The 21,029-nt window shown below is 39.8% G+C and overlaps 1 protein-coding gene across 3 annotated transcripts in view; it reads right to left on the minus strand.

The window, feature by feature from the left end:
- Positions 1-21,029, minus strand: part of LOC149208496 (uncharacterized) — a 108,553-nt gene that overhangs the window by 80,121 nt on the left and 7,403 nt on the right. For all 3 annotated transcript variants that reach the window (XM_089396091.1, XM_089396092.1, XM_089396090.1), the window contains 2 exons: positions 13,015-13,512; positions 12,620-12,748 (listed from right to left, as the gene is read on the minus strand). In XM_089396091.1, the coding sequence (XP_089252217.1) occupies positions 12,620-12,748; positions 13,015-13,512 (627 nt within the window). The remainder of the gene's footprint in view (positions 1-12,619; positions 12,749-13,014; positions 13,513-21,029) is intronic.

Here is a 21,029-nt window from a genome sequence, read left to right on the forward strand (position 1 = left end):
GTTTCTTGTCTATTATTGATTTTTGCATGTTTTAATGTTTAAAGTCAAGTTCCAATTGTTCCATGACTAAATGCTTCATCATTGTTGAAATTTTGCTTCATAATTGCATGTGGAATTGTCCTCTTCAAGGCCTATAAGGAAACTCTATATGTGCAAACCTTCTACTTAATTTCTCCCCTGACAAGAGCAATAGCTAGGGCTTTACACCTTTAATGTCCCTCCTTGGAAATTTATTACATAAAGACTCCATTAACCCTTGTAGGATAAGGCATTGGTCCAAGAGAGCATTGATCACCCTAAAACTTAATAAAAATCCTTCTTTTCTCTAATCCTAGATGCCTAGGGTAGCCACTAAGGCATTAAAGTGTTGTTTTATCACATGTGGGTGGCTCATAATTTAGGATCAACCTCTATAACTTTTCTACAAGCAAAACCTAGCATAGGGAATAGCCTAGCATTCCCTAAAGGAATGGCATCCCCCCTTTTATTTGTTGTTTATGCATATCAAATAGTTGTAAAACAATTTACCCTAGGTAAGCCCTTACCTCTATTTGAAGACATTGCTCCATTCTTGTTGAAGTTCATTTTGAGGTCTTTTCTTAAGCCGCTATATGACATTGAATGTCATATTATTGAAGATCATCCAACTCTAACTTATAGCAACCCATCTAGTAGTCTAACTTTAGAGTGTTTGAATCTTAGCATTGAAAACCTAGGTCATCTTTGCCCTACCAGGTTCTCTATCCATCTTTAGACCTTCAAAAACTTATCACCTTGAACCCTAGTATTAGAATACCCTAATAGGTCACTTATGGAAGCCCCCTTGTGGTTTAAATCCCTCTAAAGAGCAAGAGGAAGGTTGTTTAGTTGAAAACAAAAACCCTTGCACATTGTTGCCATAAGGTCTAGCTCCTCGCCCAATGAGGCTTTGCACCAAGCTTGCTCGATTTTGCAGCAACATGAACAAAAATTTCATAATTCTACATCAAGGTACATTCTTTACTCAACCAACTAGAATTAGTGAACCTATTCAATCCTATTTCCTCTCATATCTCTATACAAATGGACCAATTCAATCCACTCTATATCTAATGGGCAGCATTAGTAGTTAACTGATCTTAAATCTTGTTACTAAGAAATCAGATTTGTTGCTACCATACATATCAACTTCAAGTCATCAATTGGTACAATACTTAGAAAATAATCTGTCTAATTGGAAAAAAAAATTAGTGATTTAATGATGACCCTCCACGGATTCACCTATATAAGCTACAGCTAGAGTTGCAAAGATGAATTTCCAATGCCTTACCAACGTTGCTTTGACTAAAGAAGTCTATGTAAAATCTAACACCCCCATATAATGTAAAATCTATGTCTACAGGAAAATGGACTTTATCACCGATAATGGTGCCAAAATGTAGCAATAAAATCCAACACCCCCATATGATGTAAAATCCCAGGCATCAAGGAGCTAGTCTTGTGCAATTCACAATCTCAGTGATCCTTAAGAAGTAGGATTGAATATCCTCGTCCTTCCCTTCTTAATATCCTTCGGCTTATTTTTGAGAAATAAAATTTGATTTGCATCACTAACCTTGAACATGCTTACCAATCTGTCGTAGATCTCCTTGGAGGTGTTTAGATCAGAGAAGTAGGCCACTAGATGCTTGTCAATGGAATCTCTGATAATCTTCTTCGTTTGAACTTCACCCTTGGTGTACTTGTTCTTTGTAGCAGTCAGTGCATTTGATGGAGACTCAAGGATTTTACATTTCAAATAGTCCAACACTTCTTGTTCTTCCAATGTCAGATCAAGGGACATCTTCCATCTGTGATAGTCTAACTTTTCACAAAGCGTGTCTTCAGCTGGGAAGAGGGATGAGGAACCCATTGAGCCTTTTGGGCTTTGTCTTCACCTCAGCTCCGATACCATGTTAATTTTTGGTATGTTCTATGCTTAAGAGCAATTTACTTCAATTTTCTTATTAGCCCAATATCAATATCCAAATTAGCAATCACATCAGCGTGATCGTAAAATGCAGATAGAACATAAATAGTAGAAGACAAGCCAAGACAAGAGGACACAAGATGTGGCACCGGCCAGGGACAGACCCAATGTGGGGAAACCCTTGATCAAATCTTCTTTAGTCTTTCAATAGTTCAGCAGAGAGATAGAGATAGTACAAATATACAAATCTGAGATTTTATGACAGCAGCAGTAAAGCTGGTCAAACATGGCAGAATTCTACTTCTAGGTAGCTTGATCAAACCTAGGCAACTTTGGCTTGCAACTGTAAATACAATCAGCCCAAACACCGCTCATAAATCTGATTTCATTCTGCTGTCAATAGCTGTTCTGATTAGGGCACTTGCAGCAGCCCTAAGCTTCCTTGACAGTGTGATTTGCTGATCTGGTTAGGGTACTTGAATAAGTCTTCCCTATGAAACTGTGACACATCCTTGACTGCCCTTTAGCAGCCCTTGATATGTGCTATGGCCTGCAACCTAGCACATAGCAACCCTTGAAGCGAATGTCTCCAAAATAGTTTCCAACCATCATTAACACAGCAGCATTTAGTCAACATTTGAACTTGCTGCAATGCTGCAATTCTGGGACTGGTTAGGGCATAATCACAGTCCCTAACAACCTTCAAACTAACACAGAATTGCTTCCCCTTGCTGCGACTGTCCTCCAATAGGATGTTGCCCTCAAGACAGCACCTCGGCCTCCTCAACGATGCCCAAAACAATCTTCCATCCCTCGCTGTCCTGTCCTTTGTTTGCTGTGCGTATTAGGGTCTCCTTGCTGCGGAATTAGTGCCACCTTTTGATAGCGGATAGGGCTTCTTCTTGCTGCGGGTAAGAGCCTATTTGAACAGCGGATAAGGGCTTCTCTTTAAAAGCGGATTAGGGCTCCCTCTTGCTGCGTATTGGAGCTCTCTTTTGACTGTGGCTAGGTGACTGTGGCTAGGTGACTGTGGCTTAGTCTCTCTTTGAGCTACGTATTAGGCCTCATTTGCTGCGGCTAGATCTCCCCTTGTCTTGTTGTGGCTAGGGCTTCATAAACTGCAGCTAGGCTTCTTGTGACAGTGGCTAGGTCTCCTCTCTAGGACTGCGGCTAGATCCAAGGTCTCCCACTTGACCTCTCTTTCCACCAAACCCAAATGAGTGGAGAGAGATCATGAGAGATGTGTGTGTCTCAAATGACTTGAGGTCTCCTCTATTTATAATGCCACGTTGAGGTTGAGCTGGGGGTAATTTGGTTGCTGGCCGACCTTGACAAATTGTCAATAATACAAATAAATTCATATCTCCATAAATAAATGTCAGAATCGGATGATCTTTAGATCAATCCTACACTTTTCAGAGAGAAATCCAAGAAAAATGTCAGCTGCCTTAAATAAGATGACCCATATGGAGTTTGGCCCTAGTTGCCAGTTTTAGCAAGCCACCCTCAAGATGTGTTCGTTGTGCACAACAAATTATATTCCCTACTCATTTTTGTTTTTGTTCTCTTTTTTCTCTCCCTTTTTCTTAAATTGGAACTTAGGAAATAAGGCCTTCATTAGGGCTTAAAACCTAGAAATAAAGTAGATCAATAATGTATAGGTTCAACCTTAGGTTTGGGTATAATTAATCAATAGCCAAATATCCCAAACTAGATTGCCACGTTCACACATGAAACCCATCCAATCATCGAGTATGTCGCCGCCACCACATCCAACACAAGAGGACCATGTTGAACAGCCCTCCTAGTGACAAACCAACATCATAACATCAACACACCTGGTTACCTAGAAACTCCAACAACAACATGATTCATCTACTACCTCCTAACACCATCATCTAACACCCTAGGGCTAGAAAAACCATACATGAACAAGCAGTAGCACACCCAAGACTAGCATATATACCAAAAGCACGCAATCATGAGATAGCATGCCCCAAAACCATCAAATATGCCTGCAAGTGGTGATCAACAAGGCAACCACATGTGAGAATACCACTAACCCAGCAAACATAATCATCCAACCATGGAGAAGTGAGACTCCCCCAAGAAAAGACCTCCATCAAATGATTTATTGCCATCAATAGAAGGGGCTCCATGAAGATGTATTCCCCCTAATCAGTCCAATGCTCAAGGTACCAACTGCAAATCTCCATCAATGTGATGAAAATCAAAAGGTGGAACCCCATAAAGTATGAGGTGTGACACCCCTGTTCTCTTTTCTAAGGTGGTTTTAGTGTATTCTTCTCTGGACAGGCAGTTTTTTCTGTGGCAAAATTGCAGAGATCTTTCTGGTCTTTTCAGTGGGCATTCTGAGGCAATGTGGCCTCCCTGAGGTAGACCTCGACCCCTTCCTGAGGCAATGTGGCCTCTCCTGAGGCAATGTGGCCTCCCTAAGGCACTTCAATTTTCTCTGCGACTGGGTTACTGAGGTAGAGCACAGCACCCTCCTGAGACAATTCGGCCTCCCTGAGGCACTTCAGTTTGCTCTATGACTAGGTTACTGAGGAACTGCGGCCTTCCTGAGGCGGAGATTGACCCTTCCTAAGGCAATTCGGCCTCCCTCAGGCACACTCTATACCTCCCCCTGGGGCAACTCAACCTCCCTGGGCAGAACTTGGCACCCTTTGTCTGAATCAGGACTGAGAAAGTTGTCTATTTCTGAGGCATCGTCGATAATTCTAAGGCAGTTTGGTCTGAGGCTAGCTGGTGATCCATTCTGAGGCGGTTCAGTCCTTTCCTGGTGTTTTTCCTGAGGCAACTCAGGCACTTTTGAGATAGAGCTCAGTGGGGTCTTTTTCAGGGTTTTTGCGGCAGGAATCTTCTACAGATTTGTAGTATTTTAAACTATAGGTAGTAGGCTAAGCAAGAAGGTCAAACTTTGTAGCTGTTAGTAGTATTCAATTAATCTGGTTCATTTTGCAGACAACATTGAATTGGTAAATTATTGGTTGAATACATTTTGGTTTTCTTGGACAGATCAGTCCTATTCATTGTGAAATTGCATTTGTGGTAAATTGTTCCTAGCTGTATGCTATTGTTACTTGCAAAATTGGTATATTTTATGAAGAGATTTCTGCTATTGTGTGAATCTATGAAACCCTATTGATTTTTCTGTTGAAAACCCTAGCTAGAAAAAGAAGCCCTGGGAAGAGAAAATTTCCCTATGACATTACAATGGTATCAGAGCAAGCATCTTGCCAGATTGTGAGTGCATCACCCTTGTATGCTTCTAGAAACAAGCAACGTCACAATGAGACGGAAGAGGAACACCAATCATCTAGCCATGGGAGACAGAGCAGGGCAAGGAGAACAGGATCTTGGTATCCTAATGAATGCAATACTCCAATGGCCAACATGCTAATCCAAGGACAACAGTAGATGGCACAAGTTATTGTCCAAGACATAAACACTATAGGTAACAATGGATTGCATGTTGGTAATAGTGTTGGTGTTGAATGAAGTAGCAGCCATAATCCTGGATCTTCCAATGTTGTTACTCAAACAAGCAACGGGACAACTAGTAGGAATCACAGACCCTTACTTCTTCAATTTTTTGACAGTCAGACAACAGCAACCCAGGGAGCAGCAGAGCAGAATAAGTTCTTTGACGAATACTTTCAGGAGTAGGTAGCATTAGAAGAGAATACACAAGCAGGCCATATATTTCCAAGAATACAGTAACATCAAATGCAGAAATAGACCCAGGGGGGCAGCCTAATTCTAATATAATGTGCAAGTTAAGTAAACTATCCCCCCTTCTTTTGATGGATCATCTAAATGTTCAGCGAGAGCTTGGGTGCAAAAATAGTACACCTACTCCAAGCTCAATCCTATGTTAGAAACAGGTGTCATCCAATTCGCCACACTAAATCTAGAAGGAGAAGCACGTGATTGGTGGTATCATGGACTGGTTACATTGGGGCATACAAACATCAACTCTTATGTAGACTTTAGATAGAGGTTGATAGATCAATTCGATAAAAAAAACCCTGACATACACTTCAAAGAGCTAGCACAAATAAAATAGAGAGGATCACCAAAATAATTCATTGCAAAATTTGAAATGGGCCGCATTCATGGTGACAAACATATCTGAAGAAAGATTAGCCATGCTTTTCACAGAGGCCTTATCCAAACCCCTACAAGGTTGGGTTAAGGCATTCAATCCCGCAACCCTTCAGGACACCATCAAGAAGACTCGAGATATGGGAAACGCAACAACCAAACCTAAGGCCCCCTCCAAGCCTTTCACCCCTCAAAAAGATAAGGAGAAGAAACCCTTTCAACGTGACTGGACCAAAAGGGACACATTGGATGATGAAACCCAAAGGCAACTAAGGCAGAAGAAACTTTGTTTTGCTTGCAAAGAACAGTGGGTGCCAGGGCAGCAATGTTTTGAAAAAGGGAAAATCCACTACATTGAAGTATTCTCCAATGACAAGAATGGAGAAGAGCCCACCCAAAATTATGAGCCTAGCAACCGAAAGAAAGAACAACCCCAGGAAGAGGCTACAGAGGAGGAAAAGCCCCGCAAAAAGAAGAAACATCAACCACAAGTTGTGATTGCTCTTTATCAGGAACCCCCAGGTATTACACTTTTAGGATCAGGGGAGTTATCAAGGGGCAACGCATCATAACTTTGCTTGATGGAGGAGCTATGCACAACTTCATTGATGTAGCATTACTTGCAAAGCGAGAACTTCCACAGAAGAATTCGAAGGTCTTAATGTGATAGTAGCAGATGGGTACAACTTGGATTGCACCCAGCGGCAATAAAGTAGTTTTGAGAGGCATGTCTAATGGCAGCCCTCAAGACGTTTCGGCCAGAAGAATGGAGACCACATATTTAGGCATGGAGATGTAGCATATGTTGCAGAGTGCAAGATCACAAGCCAAAAGACACCCTACAATAGCAGGTCGTTGTACAAAGCAGACATTCAGCAAGTACTGAGCAATTTAATGATGTTCGCCCATGATTACCTCCTAAAAGAAGATTTGAACATACTATAGAGTTGGAAGAAGGGGCCAAGCCCATAATTACAACACCATATTGGCACCCAAAGAAATTTAAGGACAAGATAGAGAAGGCAACCCAAGAATTGCTAGCTATGGGCCACATCAGACCCAGCTCAAGTCCATTTAACTCTTCAGTGGTTCTAGTTAAAAAGAAGGATGGAACGTGGAGGTTGTGCATTAACTACTGGGCACTCAACAAAAAGACCATCAAGAACAAGTACCTGTTCCCAAGATCGATGAATTACTAGATGAATTACATGGAGCCGTATATTTTTCCAAGGTTAACCTACAATCAGGATATCATCAAATTCGGGTTTGGGTGCAAGATGTGCCAAAAACAACATTCTAATGCCACTATGTGCACTCTGAGTTTCTAGTCATGCCATTTGGGCTAACCAATGCCCCTGCCGCATTCCAATTACGTATGAACGACATCTTCAACAAGCAGCAAAGAAAATTCTTACTGGTATTTTTTTACGACGTCCTAATATATAGCAAGACATGGGAAGACTACTTGGGAGTCCTAAGGTTACTTGGGAGCGGGAGCGAAAACGGGAAGCGAGAGCGAAAGCGGGAGCAAGAGCGACATTTTCAGAATCCTGGTTTGGGAGCGATTCGGGGAGCGATTATATATATATATATATATATATATATTGATGCATATATGTCTACAAAATCATGTAGAATAATGAAGTAGATATAAAAAAAAAAAAAAATAACAAAAAAAAAACATAGATTAAACCATATAACAAAAATCATCTAGAAATTATAATCTTCATCAACCACGTCCACAAGTTAGTAACATACAACATATTGAGTCTCATGATTCATTAATCTTAAAGTTTCAAGCTTCCAAAATTCAATATATAACATTTATCATCATTTATCACCAAAGCTGTACTTGTAAGCTAAGTGTAACCATTACAACAAATAATATCTAACATGAAATGAATGTTATAAAATGAAATGAAATGAAACAACTTTCAACTTTCAAGAAGCATCATATTCATAATTCATTACTAATGAGTTATAATTGCCAACTTCAAACTTAAATTGTCATATATTGTTTACAAAAAATATCATAATAAATATGAAAGAGTCAATACTTATAAAAACTACTAGAAACTAGAAAAGACAAGTAAATCTATTATCTATTGCTAATGCTTGGGCCTCTTGCCGCCACAAGAAATGCCTAATTTTTTAGTCTTGTTGGAAAATCAAGATCTTTGTCCTTAATATCACCCTCTAAGCATTAATATCCAAAGGTATCTTTGTCATTACCTTTGGATCTATATAGGGATCTTTGTCATTAATATCACCCTCTAAGCATTAACATAAGATAGAAAAAGCATAGCATGTCAAGTCAAGATTTTGTTTGAGTGATGGGTACATTTTTAGGAGGGTCATGATATAGGAGTTCGACAATCAATGTCACTAACATCAAGGTACATAGAGGGATTGGTGTTCTTGATTAAATATGAGTTCCATACCCTAATAAATGACAAAATCCAATGGAAACATTGCAATCCCCCCAATCCTAAAATCCTGAAAAACTGATATGCTGGATTTTGAATGAGATCTAAAATTATACTTTCTTCGTATGAAATCCAATGAGGTCGGAACCACTCTCAAACATCCTGAGTCATTTCATGGTAATGTTAAAAATTTAAGTAAAATGATGAAAATGAAGATTAAGGAGCGTGCTCCCAACTAGCTCCCGAAGCACCCCCGACCGGAGCATGAATTTGGAGCGGGCGTGAGGGGTGGGGGACGCTCCCCCGCAACCCTGCTTGGGACATCTGGAGAAATTTTAGGCGTAATGAAAGAACAGTCAGTCTATGCCAAGGCATCAAAATGCAAATTTGGGATGACAAAAATTCTTTGTTTGGGACATATAATCAATGAGCAAGGAGTGCAGGTACATCAAGAGAAGATTCAGGCAATATTGGATTGGCCTACCCCCAAGAATCTAACAGAGCTACGAGGATTTTTAGTAATTTGCAACTACTACATGAAGTTTGTCAAAGGATTCTAGCAACTAAGCACATTGTTGACAAATTTGACCAAGAAAGGAGCATTCAAGTGGACATAAGAATCAGACAAGACATTTAATAAGCTCAAGGTAGTAATGAGCTCATGTCCAGTATTAGCGCTCCCTTATTTCAATCAATCGTTTGTATAGGCAGTGATGCATCAGGAGAAGGAAAAAGAGTACTATTAATGCAAAAGGGACATTCGATCGCATTCGAAAGGCAAGAGCTTCAAATTCTAAGAGACTTTACTCCACATACGACAAAAAGATGCTCACTATTACACACATCTTAGCAAAGTTTAGACAATAATTGGTGGGAAACAAGTTCATAGTCAAGAGTCAAGACAAACCAAAACAACTTACTACATTTCATGGAGCAAAAACACCTAAACGAGAGACAGCGAAAGTGGGTAAGTAAGGTTCAAGCTTATGATTTTGATATTGAATATGTAAACGGTAAATCTAATGTTGTGGTCGACACCCTTTCCAGAAAACTAGCAACATGTTCCCTCATAGAGCTCGCAAAAGACTACAATGCTCTCCTCATGGTGGTATACTCCAAAAACAAGTTCACTTGTGCCTTCATGGACGGGCTCATTCAAGATGACAAGTACAAGATAATCAAAGATATTATTTTTCATAAAGACAGGATATATTTGGTCCCTGAATCCATGCTCAAGTAGAAAATTTTGAAGGCTATGCACGACATACTATTAGCGAGACATCAAGGGTTCTTCAAAAGTTTCCACAGATCAGGGAGCAGTTTTCATGGAAAGGTCTCAAAGATTAAGTGTTAAAAATGCCAAGGAATGTGTAAAATGTGAACAAAATAAGGTCGAGCACACACATCCCACAGGTTTGCTCCAGCCTCTACCAATTCCAAAGGAAAAATGGGAGAGCATCTCGATGAACTTCATCACAGGATTACCCAAAGCACAACGCAAAGATTGCATCTACATAGTGGCTAACTAGTAACAGGTCAGCTAAATTTGCACATTTCTTTGCCATTCCAACTAATTATTAAGCCAAACAAGCAGCAGAGTTGTTCTTCAAAGAAATCTTCAAACTCGATGGACTACCTAAAAATGTGGTCAATGATCAAGATAGCAGATTCATGGGTGTATTTTGGCAGAAACTCTATGGGTTAGTACGAACAGAATTAACCCCTAACACTAGCTACCACAGAATAAGTGGATTGAGGGATACTTACATAACTATGTGACAGGTCAGCAAAAAGCATGGATCAAATGGTTGTACCTCGGGGAGCATTGTTACAACACCACTTATCATTTGTCTATTAGGATGGCAGCATTTAGAGCACTATATCGTTATGACGCACATCTTTTATCGGCATGGTTTTTGGAGATAGCAAGGCCCCATTAGCTAAAGACTGGATACAAGAAAATCAAGACATTCTCAATATACTCAAAGAAAACATGCAAGCTGCCCAAAATCAGCAAAAGATGTACGCAGACCAGCACCGAACAGAACACAGCTTTCATCTAGGAGACCTCGTTTTCTTGAGATTGCAACCATATAGGCAATCTACACTCAAGAACAGGGCATAAAAGCCAAAGCCATGATTTTATAGACCTTACAAAGTTCTCTGGAAGGTTGATGAAGTGGTGTATGAGTTAGAACTACCAAAGGAGAGCAAAATTCATAATGTCTTCCATGTATCATGTCTCAAGAAGGCTGTTGGGCAGCAGGTCACTACTTCTATCGAACTGCCCCCTTTGGATGAAGAGGGACAACTGGAGCTAATCCCAGAAGCAATCATGGCAGTACGAGAAAAGAAACTAAGGGGCAGAGTAATTCCAGAGTATCTTATTAGATGGAAAGACCTACCAGAAGAAGACACCACATGGGAAGGAGAACGAATTTTACAGCACCTAAATTTACAATTGCTTGAGGGCAAGCAATTTCAGGAAGGGGGGACTGTAATGTCCTCTCCAGATTGATGCGCTGAGGAGGACAAAATAGCCTATCTGACCCCATAGGCTATAGTCTTGATAAAGGGGTAAAACCCAATTTTAACAATGTTGGGTCAACATTGTGCAAAGTTGGGTTGGCTGGGGCCAAAACACCCAAAATTGAGGGTGCACTCACAACCCCTCAGATTTGGGAGCCCATAGAGAAATCTATAAATAGAAAAGTGTCGAAATCAAATCGGCATCATCAAATTGGAATCAAATACATCTGTTCCATTTTGCTGTGCCACTGAGGGTTTATGACCCCTTTTCTCTTCTACTAATTTCAGTGGTGAAAGATTCCACCCTATTTAGTAAACCTTTTTATCTTCTGTTCCGTTCTGGAAAAGCAGGAAGTTATCCATCTGGAAAAACTCAAACTCGCTTAAGTTGTTCAAGACAAATCTAAGGTGGTTTTAGGTGTACTCTTCTCTGGACAGGCGGTTTTTTCTGTGGCAGAATTGCAGAGATCTTTCCAGTCTTTTCAGTGGGCAGTCTGAGACACTGGGGCCTCCCTGACACAGAGCTCAGCCCCTTCCTGAGGTAATTCAGCCTCCCTGAGACACTTCAGTTTTCTCTGCGGCTCAGTTACTGGGGCACTGCAGCCTCCCCGAGGTAGAGCTCAGCACCTCCCTGAGGCACTTTGGTATTCTCTACGGCTGGGTTACTGAGGCACACTCTGTACCTCCCCCTGAGGCAGCTCGGCCTCCCTGGGCAGAACTCGGCGCCCTTTGTCTGACGCAGTACAAAGACAGTTATCTATTTTTGAGGCAGCATTGATAAGTCTGAGGCAGTTCAGTCTGAGGCTAGCTGGTGATCCAGTCTGAGGCAATCCAGTCCTTTCCTGGAGTTTTTCCTGACGCAGCTCAGGCACCTTTGAGATAGAGATCAGTGGGGTCTTTTTCAGGATTTTTTGTGGCAGGAATCTTCTACAGATTTGTAATATTCTAATTTCTAAACTATAGACAGTAGGCTAAGCAAGAAGCTCGAACTCTGTAGCTGTTAGTAGTATTCAATTAATCTTGTTCATTTTGCAGACAGCATTGAATTGCTAGATTATTAGTTCAATACATTCTGGTTTTCTTGGACAGATCAGTCCTGTTCATTGCAGAATTGCATTTGTGATAAACTGATCCTAACTGTCTGCTATTGTTATTTGCAAAATTGGTATATTTTATGAAGAGATGTCTGCTATTGTGTGAATGTATGAAACCCTATTGACTTTTTGTTGAAAACCCTAGCTGGAAACAGAAGCCCTAGGAAGAGAAAATTTCCCTAAGACATTACATACAAGCAAAGCTGCAATAAGATCCCAATGCTAATGAGGCTACCACCAAAAATCATTAAATCTCCTCAACAATGTTTTTTGAAATTATCATCACCACGATAATTAGTCATAAGTGAAAAGAACAGAAATATATTCCTGAAAACACTATCTTCCAAATTACTAGTAAACATCTCTGGATTGGATCATCTAAAAAGTCTCAACTGCAGGTAAATATCAAGCATCTATCAAACATATGTCTATGCGGCATTAACAGAATAGAACATTATATGCTATAATTTTATATTTTTGTGTTATAAACCAACCATCGGAAACAGGCCTTGCGCGTTCCTGCTCATTTGAGAAGAGCTGTAGCTTGATAAGCACCAGCGCTCCGTTGCTCCCGGAGCAAAATACTCCTGAACAAGCTTCCTCCAAAATCCTATGCCATTATCCTGTTTTTATCAGGGAAAAAATGCATCTGCTTTTATTGTCACTTCATCATACATTACTAATTTCATATTTTAAATTATCCCAAAAAAGGGGCAATGATAAAGGTATTCACTTGTCTATTTAATACGTTGTTCAGCAAGGGAGAACCTCTATCAGGAAAAAATATATGGGAATGCATTAACAATTATAAAATACCATTAGAAAGTGCTTTACACTCTTTACAAAGTTCCTTCTGCATCAGGAAAGATGCTGTGCTTGAGAACCCTACCTGTGGTCGATTTCTCTGATCTTGAATATAAAGCATAAGAATCTCAAGACACCGGGAGGCAACGGCTGCTGGCATTTGACTTCGTACTCCTGCATCAACACTGTTGCCAACATAGTTTACAGGGGCACTGGGTGATCCATGCAATAAGTGCCGCCCTCCAATCTTTAGGCCCTGGAATAATGGGTTCTGTGCTCTTGCCTGAATTTGGCCAAGATGTTGGATCCCTGCCAAATGTGATCCAGAGTTACCACCATGCTGGTGCACTTGGTTTACCTGAGGCTGACCCAAATGAAAAGAAGCCTGCTGGTTAGTTTGAAATGGGGATTGATGTGACCCAGACTGCAAATGTCGAGTTTGATAAACTGCCTGTTGATTTACTGCAGCTTGCTGATTTGCCACTTGGCCTTGGGCATGAGGCTGGGACAATGTTGGCATCTGAGCTTGACCTTGGGCAGGAGCCTGATTCTGAAGAATAACTGATAGTGGATGACCATTTGCCTGCTTGTCATGAGAAAAGTCAGTGTAACTTACCAGCTTCAATGGAAACAGACAGCAGAAATTTGAATTTTCAAGGTTGCAAAGTGGCATACTATTCTTCCCATGAAACCAGAAGCTAATGGTGTTTAAAATGAAAAATCATGTGATCTTCAAAATCAGATCACCAGCTAATTCCCATTTTTGTAGCGATAGGATTGTTTTAAAAATAAAACAGTAGTAAAAAAGGTAAAGGCACATGCACAGAAGTAAAAATATGTTGCAAATATAGTTTGGGGCATATATCACCAAAGGTCTGGAAAGAAACTTTTCAGAAATATCAAACAAAACAAAAAGAAAAAACAGGAAAAAAATCAGAAAATATCAGCAAACTTAAAAAGTCAAAAATATTAGTCCCAGGGGTGCAGCTCAATTGCTGATCGAAGAAATGTGAAATATGTGAAAACTGAGAGATCCAAGGTTCAAATCCCCCTGGTTGTGACCCAATTCATGGAGAGGACAGGCTGTAAACCCCCAGAGGTTTATTAGTAGTTATGTGTCAGGGTGGCTGCTGGGTTCCTCTGGGATATTAAAATTAAAAAAAAAAAATTAAAAAAAATATTCCATTTTTTCATTTTTTAATATAAAGCAACAACAACATCAAAAAATCACATTGCCACATAAATAGAAAATAAAACTGATATTGGCCAAAAACCAAACTGTAGCGAAAAAAGTGTGCAGAAGAACTGAAAATTTCACACTTTAACAGTAGATTGTCACACCCTCAGTGATATTTTCAGTCAAGTCACGATATATTACCGATATATCACAATCTTTTCAAAATATCACAATATATTCAAATACCTCAAAAATTATGTATCTTTAGGCAGAGTGTATCAGCAATGTGAAAAACAAATGAAAAATAACGTATATCAGCAATTTTTGCAACACTGAAAAAAAGAAAAGCTAAAAGGCACATGAACAACAGTAGAATAGCCATGCCACATATAGACTGCTTAGTTTGCAACTTTGCAGAGGCCTATATATTAGAAGAGGCTACTTTAAGTTTTATCTGGAGACTATGATCTTCAAAACAGAGGTAAACTTCCAGGGTTCTTATCTGATGCTGATTTTTAGATACATCCTATCAAGCACAAGAGACCACTGTTCAAGATATATCACAATCTTTTCAAAATATCACAATATATTCAAATACCTCAAAAATCACGTATCTTTAGGCAGAGTGTATCAGCAATGTGAAAAACTCATGAAAAATAACCTGTATCAGCAATTTTTGCAACACTGAAAAAAAGAAAAGCTAAAAGGCGCATGAACAGCAGTAGAATAGCCATGCCACATATAGACTGCTTAGTTTGCAACTTTGCAGAGGCCTATATATTAGAAGAGGCTACTCTAAGTTTTATCTGGAGACTATGATCTTCAAAACAGAGGTAAACTTCCAGGGTTCTTATCTGATGCTGATTTTTAGATACATCCTATCAGGCACAAGAGACCACTGTTCAATAAGACAATATCAAAAAACGAACATTTCACGATTTTGCATTATTTACCTTTAAAATGCTATCTTAACTGAAAACGCAATGCATTTGCCAAGAAAATTGGAACATCTTGAGATCACAAAAAAACTCACATTTTGGGATCAAAATATAGTAATTGTGCAGAAACAATATGGCATTTCCAATCCATATAAAGTTACAAAACAGCAGTCTATGCACAAATTCATAAGATCATCTCACATATAATATGATAAAACAACATTTCACACTTGATATTTATCTGCAAAACGTGATTGACCCTCCATACTTCCAGAGGATCTCCATTTGCACACTGAGTTGGATCACAAGTCTAGCCTCCTGACTCTCAAGTCTTGAAAAGTAAGCCAAATTTTAGCAAGTTCAGACAAGTCTCAAGCTGAGTATGATCCAAGTAACTTGACTCAGATGAGACTCGGGAAGACTCATGGGGACTCATGGGTCTCAAACTTCTATAGGTTTATCTGTACTCAATGTAATATCGGAGAACTTGTCAAGGCTAAAAATTGAAACCTGTTACAATGATACAGTACGAAGAAATCATGAAAGTAGAGCTTCTTGGCAAAACCAGAGAATTCTTCCAATTGGATGGAAAAGAAATCACTATGTTATAGGGATTGCAGATATTATATGGTCTGTCAGCTTCAAGCTGTTAATCATTAAATAGAAAAAGGTTGCACAATGCACAGGCATTATTGCAGGATCTGGCCAGAAACAAAATAAAATAAAATTATATTAATGTCCACAAATGAGGAAAATAGGTCAATGGAAATGAAGAACAGCAATCAGCAGCTAAACGGAATACATGGAGCACCTACCAAAACAACAAAACAAAATCTAAAACCTAGATTAGAGGATGGTAAACAATGAAAATGGACGGGTGAAACAGAAGAGTAAAACCCTACATAATGTGGTCAGCAGTATTTCAGAAGTAAACCTGCTGCAACAAGAGAAACCCACTGAGTCATAAGTAAAATGACAGGGGAGAGCAATGCCCATGTCAAAATCCCCGTTGACAACCATGAACTTGCCAATTCTGGACCAGATAATGTTCCTAGAGAGTGGTCAGGACTAAGAATGTCAAGGAAGGGTAACACCCTTGTCAGATCCAATGTCAGAACAAGAGACGTCATCTTTGTTAACCACCATGACTGTGTTGATGATGAGCCCACGAATTTCCTCTTAAGAGTAAACAAAACTAAAAGGACCCAATCCTACTATCTTGTAAGGGAGGGGTTGAGAATTCCTTGCTGTTGCTGCTCTAGCATCCAAGGCCAACCAATCTCAGAGGAGAGAAACCTAGTGATGTCAATTTGTCCACAATATCTATGTTGAGACCTCACGAGTCACTATGCTAGTTGCGGGTTTGTTCCAGGCACATCCCAAGGTTCAAGACAATCAGCCAAGGAACACTCTATTTTCATGTCCCCTATACTACGATATCTGGGGAATGTTTCACTGCTTGTTCCCTGACTTTTCTCCGCTACCTTAATAAAAAATTCCTACCCTTGTATGTTTGAAAGGCAATGATCCATTGGTGAGAGACTCCGTAGGGACCTTCTAGGCCAAGTTTGATTAGGGATTAGGTCCATTACTTCTTTCTTTCAGACTATCTCTATTGGTGGAGGCAAGGTTATTTGGGAGCAGGAGCGACATTTTCAGAAGCTCCCGGTTTGGGAGCGAATCCCGGAGCGTTATATTATATTATATATATATATATATATATATATATATGTCAACAAAAACATATAGAATGATGAATTAGATTTAACAATTACAACAAAAAAAAACGAAAACAAAAAACATAGATTGAACCATATAACAACAATCATCTAGAAGTTATAATCTTCATCAACCACGTCCACAAGTTAGTAACATACAACATATTGAGTCTCATCATTCATCAATCTTAAAGTTTCAAGCTTTCAAAATTCAATATATAACATTTATCACAATTGAACACCAAAGTTATACTTGTAAGCTAAGTGTAACCATTACAACAAAGAATATCTAACATGAAATGAAACAACTTTCACGAAGCATCTTATTCATAATTCATTACCAATGAGATATAATTGCCAACTTCAAACTTCAAACTTAAATTGTCATATATTGTTTACAAAATATATCATAATAAATATGAAAGGGTCAACAGTTATTAAAACTACTAGAAACTAGAAAAGACAAGTAAATCTATTATCTACAGCTTCCTCTTGACACGAGAAATTTCTAATTCCTGAGCAGGTCGTGGTGGTATTCTAGGAATCTCCTCCCGCACAATCCCACGACCAAAAACAGAAGGCACATGCCCTCCATGTGAGGATGTACATGAAGGTAGGGGCAGCAAAGGAACAAGACTTGGAACTCGAGCACTGACACTGCTATTGGATGGTGGGCGCGGCATGGCTTCATCTTCATCTCTCATAATTTCTCCAAATTTTATATGTTGGATCCTCATAAGCCCAGTCACAATAATGACTCAACAACATAAACCAAGTTTTCTGCCCGGTTTTCATTGAGTCTGTTTCTTCTCACAAATTGTATGAAGTTGTAGGTGCTCCAACACCTCTCTGTAGAAGAAGTATTTACAACCTACGAGAACTTTTTTTGCCAATTTCGGCAAAAGTCCCATGCCGCCATATGCTTCCCACCATACGAGAGCATCAAATATGTCTCTATCTTCTAGTGCATAGAAAGAACCAAACAAACCAGTGCAACTGATGTATCTGCCTAATTCAAGACGCAGATTAGCACATTCCTCCCTGTCAGGTATCAACTTGTCTAATGCTTGCAAATATCCTGTAGATACCTCTTGATCTATATGGGGTTTGACCCTAACCCCACCCCCAGGTGCAGGTTGGCCCAACCAAGATGGAGAGTAGTATTTTGGCGTAAGGATATACGCCAAGGCATGTAGTGGAACATTAAGTTTATTCCACCGTGTACACACACAATTGTGAAACAATGTATACAAGTTGGGATCATCTTTCTAAACAATATCTTTTATTTGCCCCAACATGATATCAATCTACTCATACACCTCTCGGATCACTAGTTTATCTGTATCTGCAAAACGAATCATGTGATAAATGGCCTTGGTGAATTCCAATACTTGCCTCACATGTGCCCAAAACTAACCATCAAGAGCAGTCTCCTCCACTTGTTCAAAACCTTGTAGCTGCATTTGTAGCCCTTTCCTTTAATACCTGCCAGTGTGGACTTGATACCATGCTAGCCAATGACTCTCCTACCTTCAAAAGGAGCCTGAAGATACCTCTTCGCAAGATAGCTAGCAAATCTAATCTTCGCAATCTTCAACAACTCCAATCTTAAGTGACTACAGAAAATCCCATGGGTATTACTATGATTTGTAATAATTTTTATCATTTGTTTGCTTCTCTTGTACAAATCACCAATCCATTTGTATTATTAGTTTTTGTTCTTAATAATATCATGCATCAAAAGGTTCATTGTGTGAACCAAACACCCAGACCAAAATGTGTTGGGGTATTTATCCTCAATAATTGCTCCCGATCCCTTACAATTAGCAGCATTATCAGTGATGACTTGGATGACATTGTATGGCCCAATATGTTCAATTGTTTCTAGTAATGGTTCTGCAATGTTGATGTCAGTCTTGAACTTGTCTAAGTGATCATATGCTGAAAGAAAGATGGCACCACTAACAGACACAACAAGAACACTTATCAATGGCTTGCCTTTTACATTTGTCCATCTATCAGATACAATGGAAACCCCATGCTCAGTCCAAGAATTTATCATTCTACTCAAAGAATGTGATATTTTTTATTTTTCATGATCAAGTCCAACGGTTCTAGCCTTATCATACCCAGGGCTCTTGTATCCCTTAGGGGCATCATTTATGGCAGAAACCATTTCATGCCAATAAGGTGAGCGAAGAACATTGAATGGTATCCCACATGCATAGAGAAACCCGTAAACTTTTGAATCCACATCATTCCTACACCCTTCATCAAGGAAATTTGATATGGTTCTATGCCTTAAAGAGATGTTTGTCGACCTTGTGCCTCCATATCCACTGCGATGAGAGGATGCTGAAGGAGTTCTTTGTGCATGTGATTGTGAGCTTGGTTCAAAGAAACCCTTTGATTTTTTAGATTTGTATTGGGCTTTCTCCCCTTCCCTTATGTAATTGGCTCTCTCTGCTGATGACACACCTGCTCAAGTTTTGATTCATATTTGTTTATCTCCATCCCATGGCCTTTTTCCACAGAGGTGCTTTCTGGCACGGGTGTATGAACCTGTGTAATTATTGTTGAAATGGGGGCAGTGAAATGTAGTGGTTCCACCCCCTTCCCCTACTTCAGGCCTAGTAACATATTTCCACAATGGGATTTGGTCTTGTTTAGTTCTTTTAGCTGAATCATGTTTACTCTCCTCCTCATCAAGGTACTCCTCTCTCCGGTGTTTTCATCAAATCTACTATAACCCACTTCTTCATCCCCTTCTTCATGTTCAACCCTCCTTTTTCTACTCTCCAACACCATAATAACCAAAAAAAGAACCATGAATAAGAAAATGCCAAGCAATATAACCATGATGTTTGAAATTTGAAGTTTTGAATCTGCAAAAAAATGGAATGGGAATGGGAATGGGAAATAGAGAAAAAATATTTATCTATTTAGCAATGAACATAAAAAAAATTGCTAGATTAGAGTATAGATCCTACCTCTTTGGCCTCCAATCCCAAGCTCCAATCTCCCCTTGCAAGTTCTTCAAGCTCCTCCAAGCTCCTCTCTCACCAAGCTCCTTTCCTTGCTTCAAACTCTCTCCAAATTCTCTTGCTCTCTCAATGGGATGAAGTGAATAATGGGAGGGGAGAGGGTCTATTTATTCCCCCCCCTTCACTCTCTCCCTTTTTCCCTCCCTTTCCCCCTCTCCTAAGCCGTCGTCACCTCCCTCTCGGCCAGTCGAGAGCGACTCTTCCAACCAGGGAGCGATCTCTCCCCAACCGCTCCTTGGTTGGAAAAGTCGCTCCTGGAGCGACAGGAGCAACACTCCCGACCAGAGCGCAAACTGGGAGCAGGATTGAGGAGGGCGCTCCCCCGCAACCATAGTATTCAAAATCAGCCGAGCTAACCAGTTACCAATCTAACCGGCCAGTTAGCAGGCCCACCAATTGGAACCGGTCAAAAAACCCAGTCAAACACCCTATTTGGCCAAAAATTGGAGCTAACCGGTCCTAACCGACCACTTTAGGACGGAACCGACCGATTTGTGGTCAAACCAACCAGTTTTGTCCTAAACTGGTCAGTTTATTGCCAGGGCAAGTATAACCCCCACAAAATGCATTTTTGTGAGTTTTGAAGATGTTTTGAGGGAAATTTGGGCTTGTTTTCCTCCAAAAATAGTCCCTCCATGAAACACATGCCTACCCTCTCATTTTCCTGACACATTTCAACCCTAACAATGTTGGAAATTAATGGTAATGTTAAATTCTTAAAGTAAAAGTGACATTTCCTTTCATTTTCATTTTCATCCTTTTACTTAAATTTTTAACATTACCATGAAATGACTCAGGATGTTTGAGAGTGGTTTCGACCTCACTAGATTTCATATGGAGAAACTAAAATTTTAGATTTCACTCAAAATTCAGCAGACTTAATGGTTTCCAGGATTTCATGGTTTGGGGGTAAACAATAAATGCAATCCGAGCTCCAAATGATGAGCAAAACTCCTGATCTAGATCCCATTGTGTTGGACGATATTGATCCAACATCAGAATGGGTGGAGGACTGAAGAACCTGTGTTTGAGGCTGATTTTGATATCGATATGGCTTTAGCGAGGGATGAAGCAGATTATGTGGTGGCATCAGAACCAGGATCGGTAGCGGCATCAAGGAAAGGCAAAGAACCAATGGAAGGCACTAGTCATGCAGGTCGACAAACTCGTGCTTCCCTTAGGTACACTTCTATTGTTATTGGTGGCATTGATACTAAGGTTGC

Source organism: Pinus tabuliformis, chromosome 1_2, assembly GCF_031772625.1.
Source record: "Pinus tabuliformis cultivar Carrire ecotype Pingquan chromosome 1_2, CPIR1, whole genome shotgun sequence".
NCBI lineage: Eukaryota > Viridiplantae > Streptophyta > Pinopsida > Pinales > Pinaceae > Pinus > Pinus tabuliformis.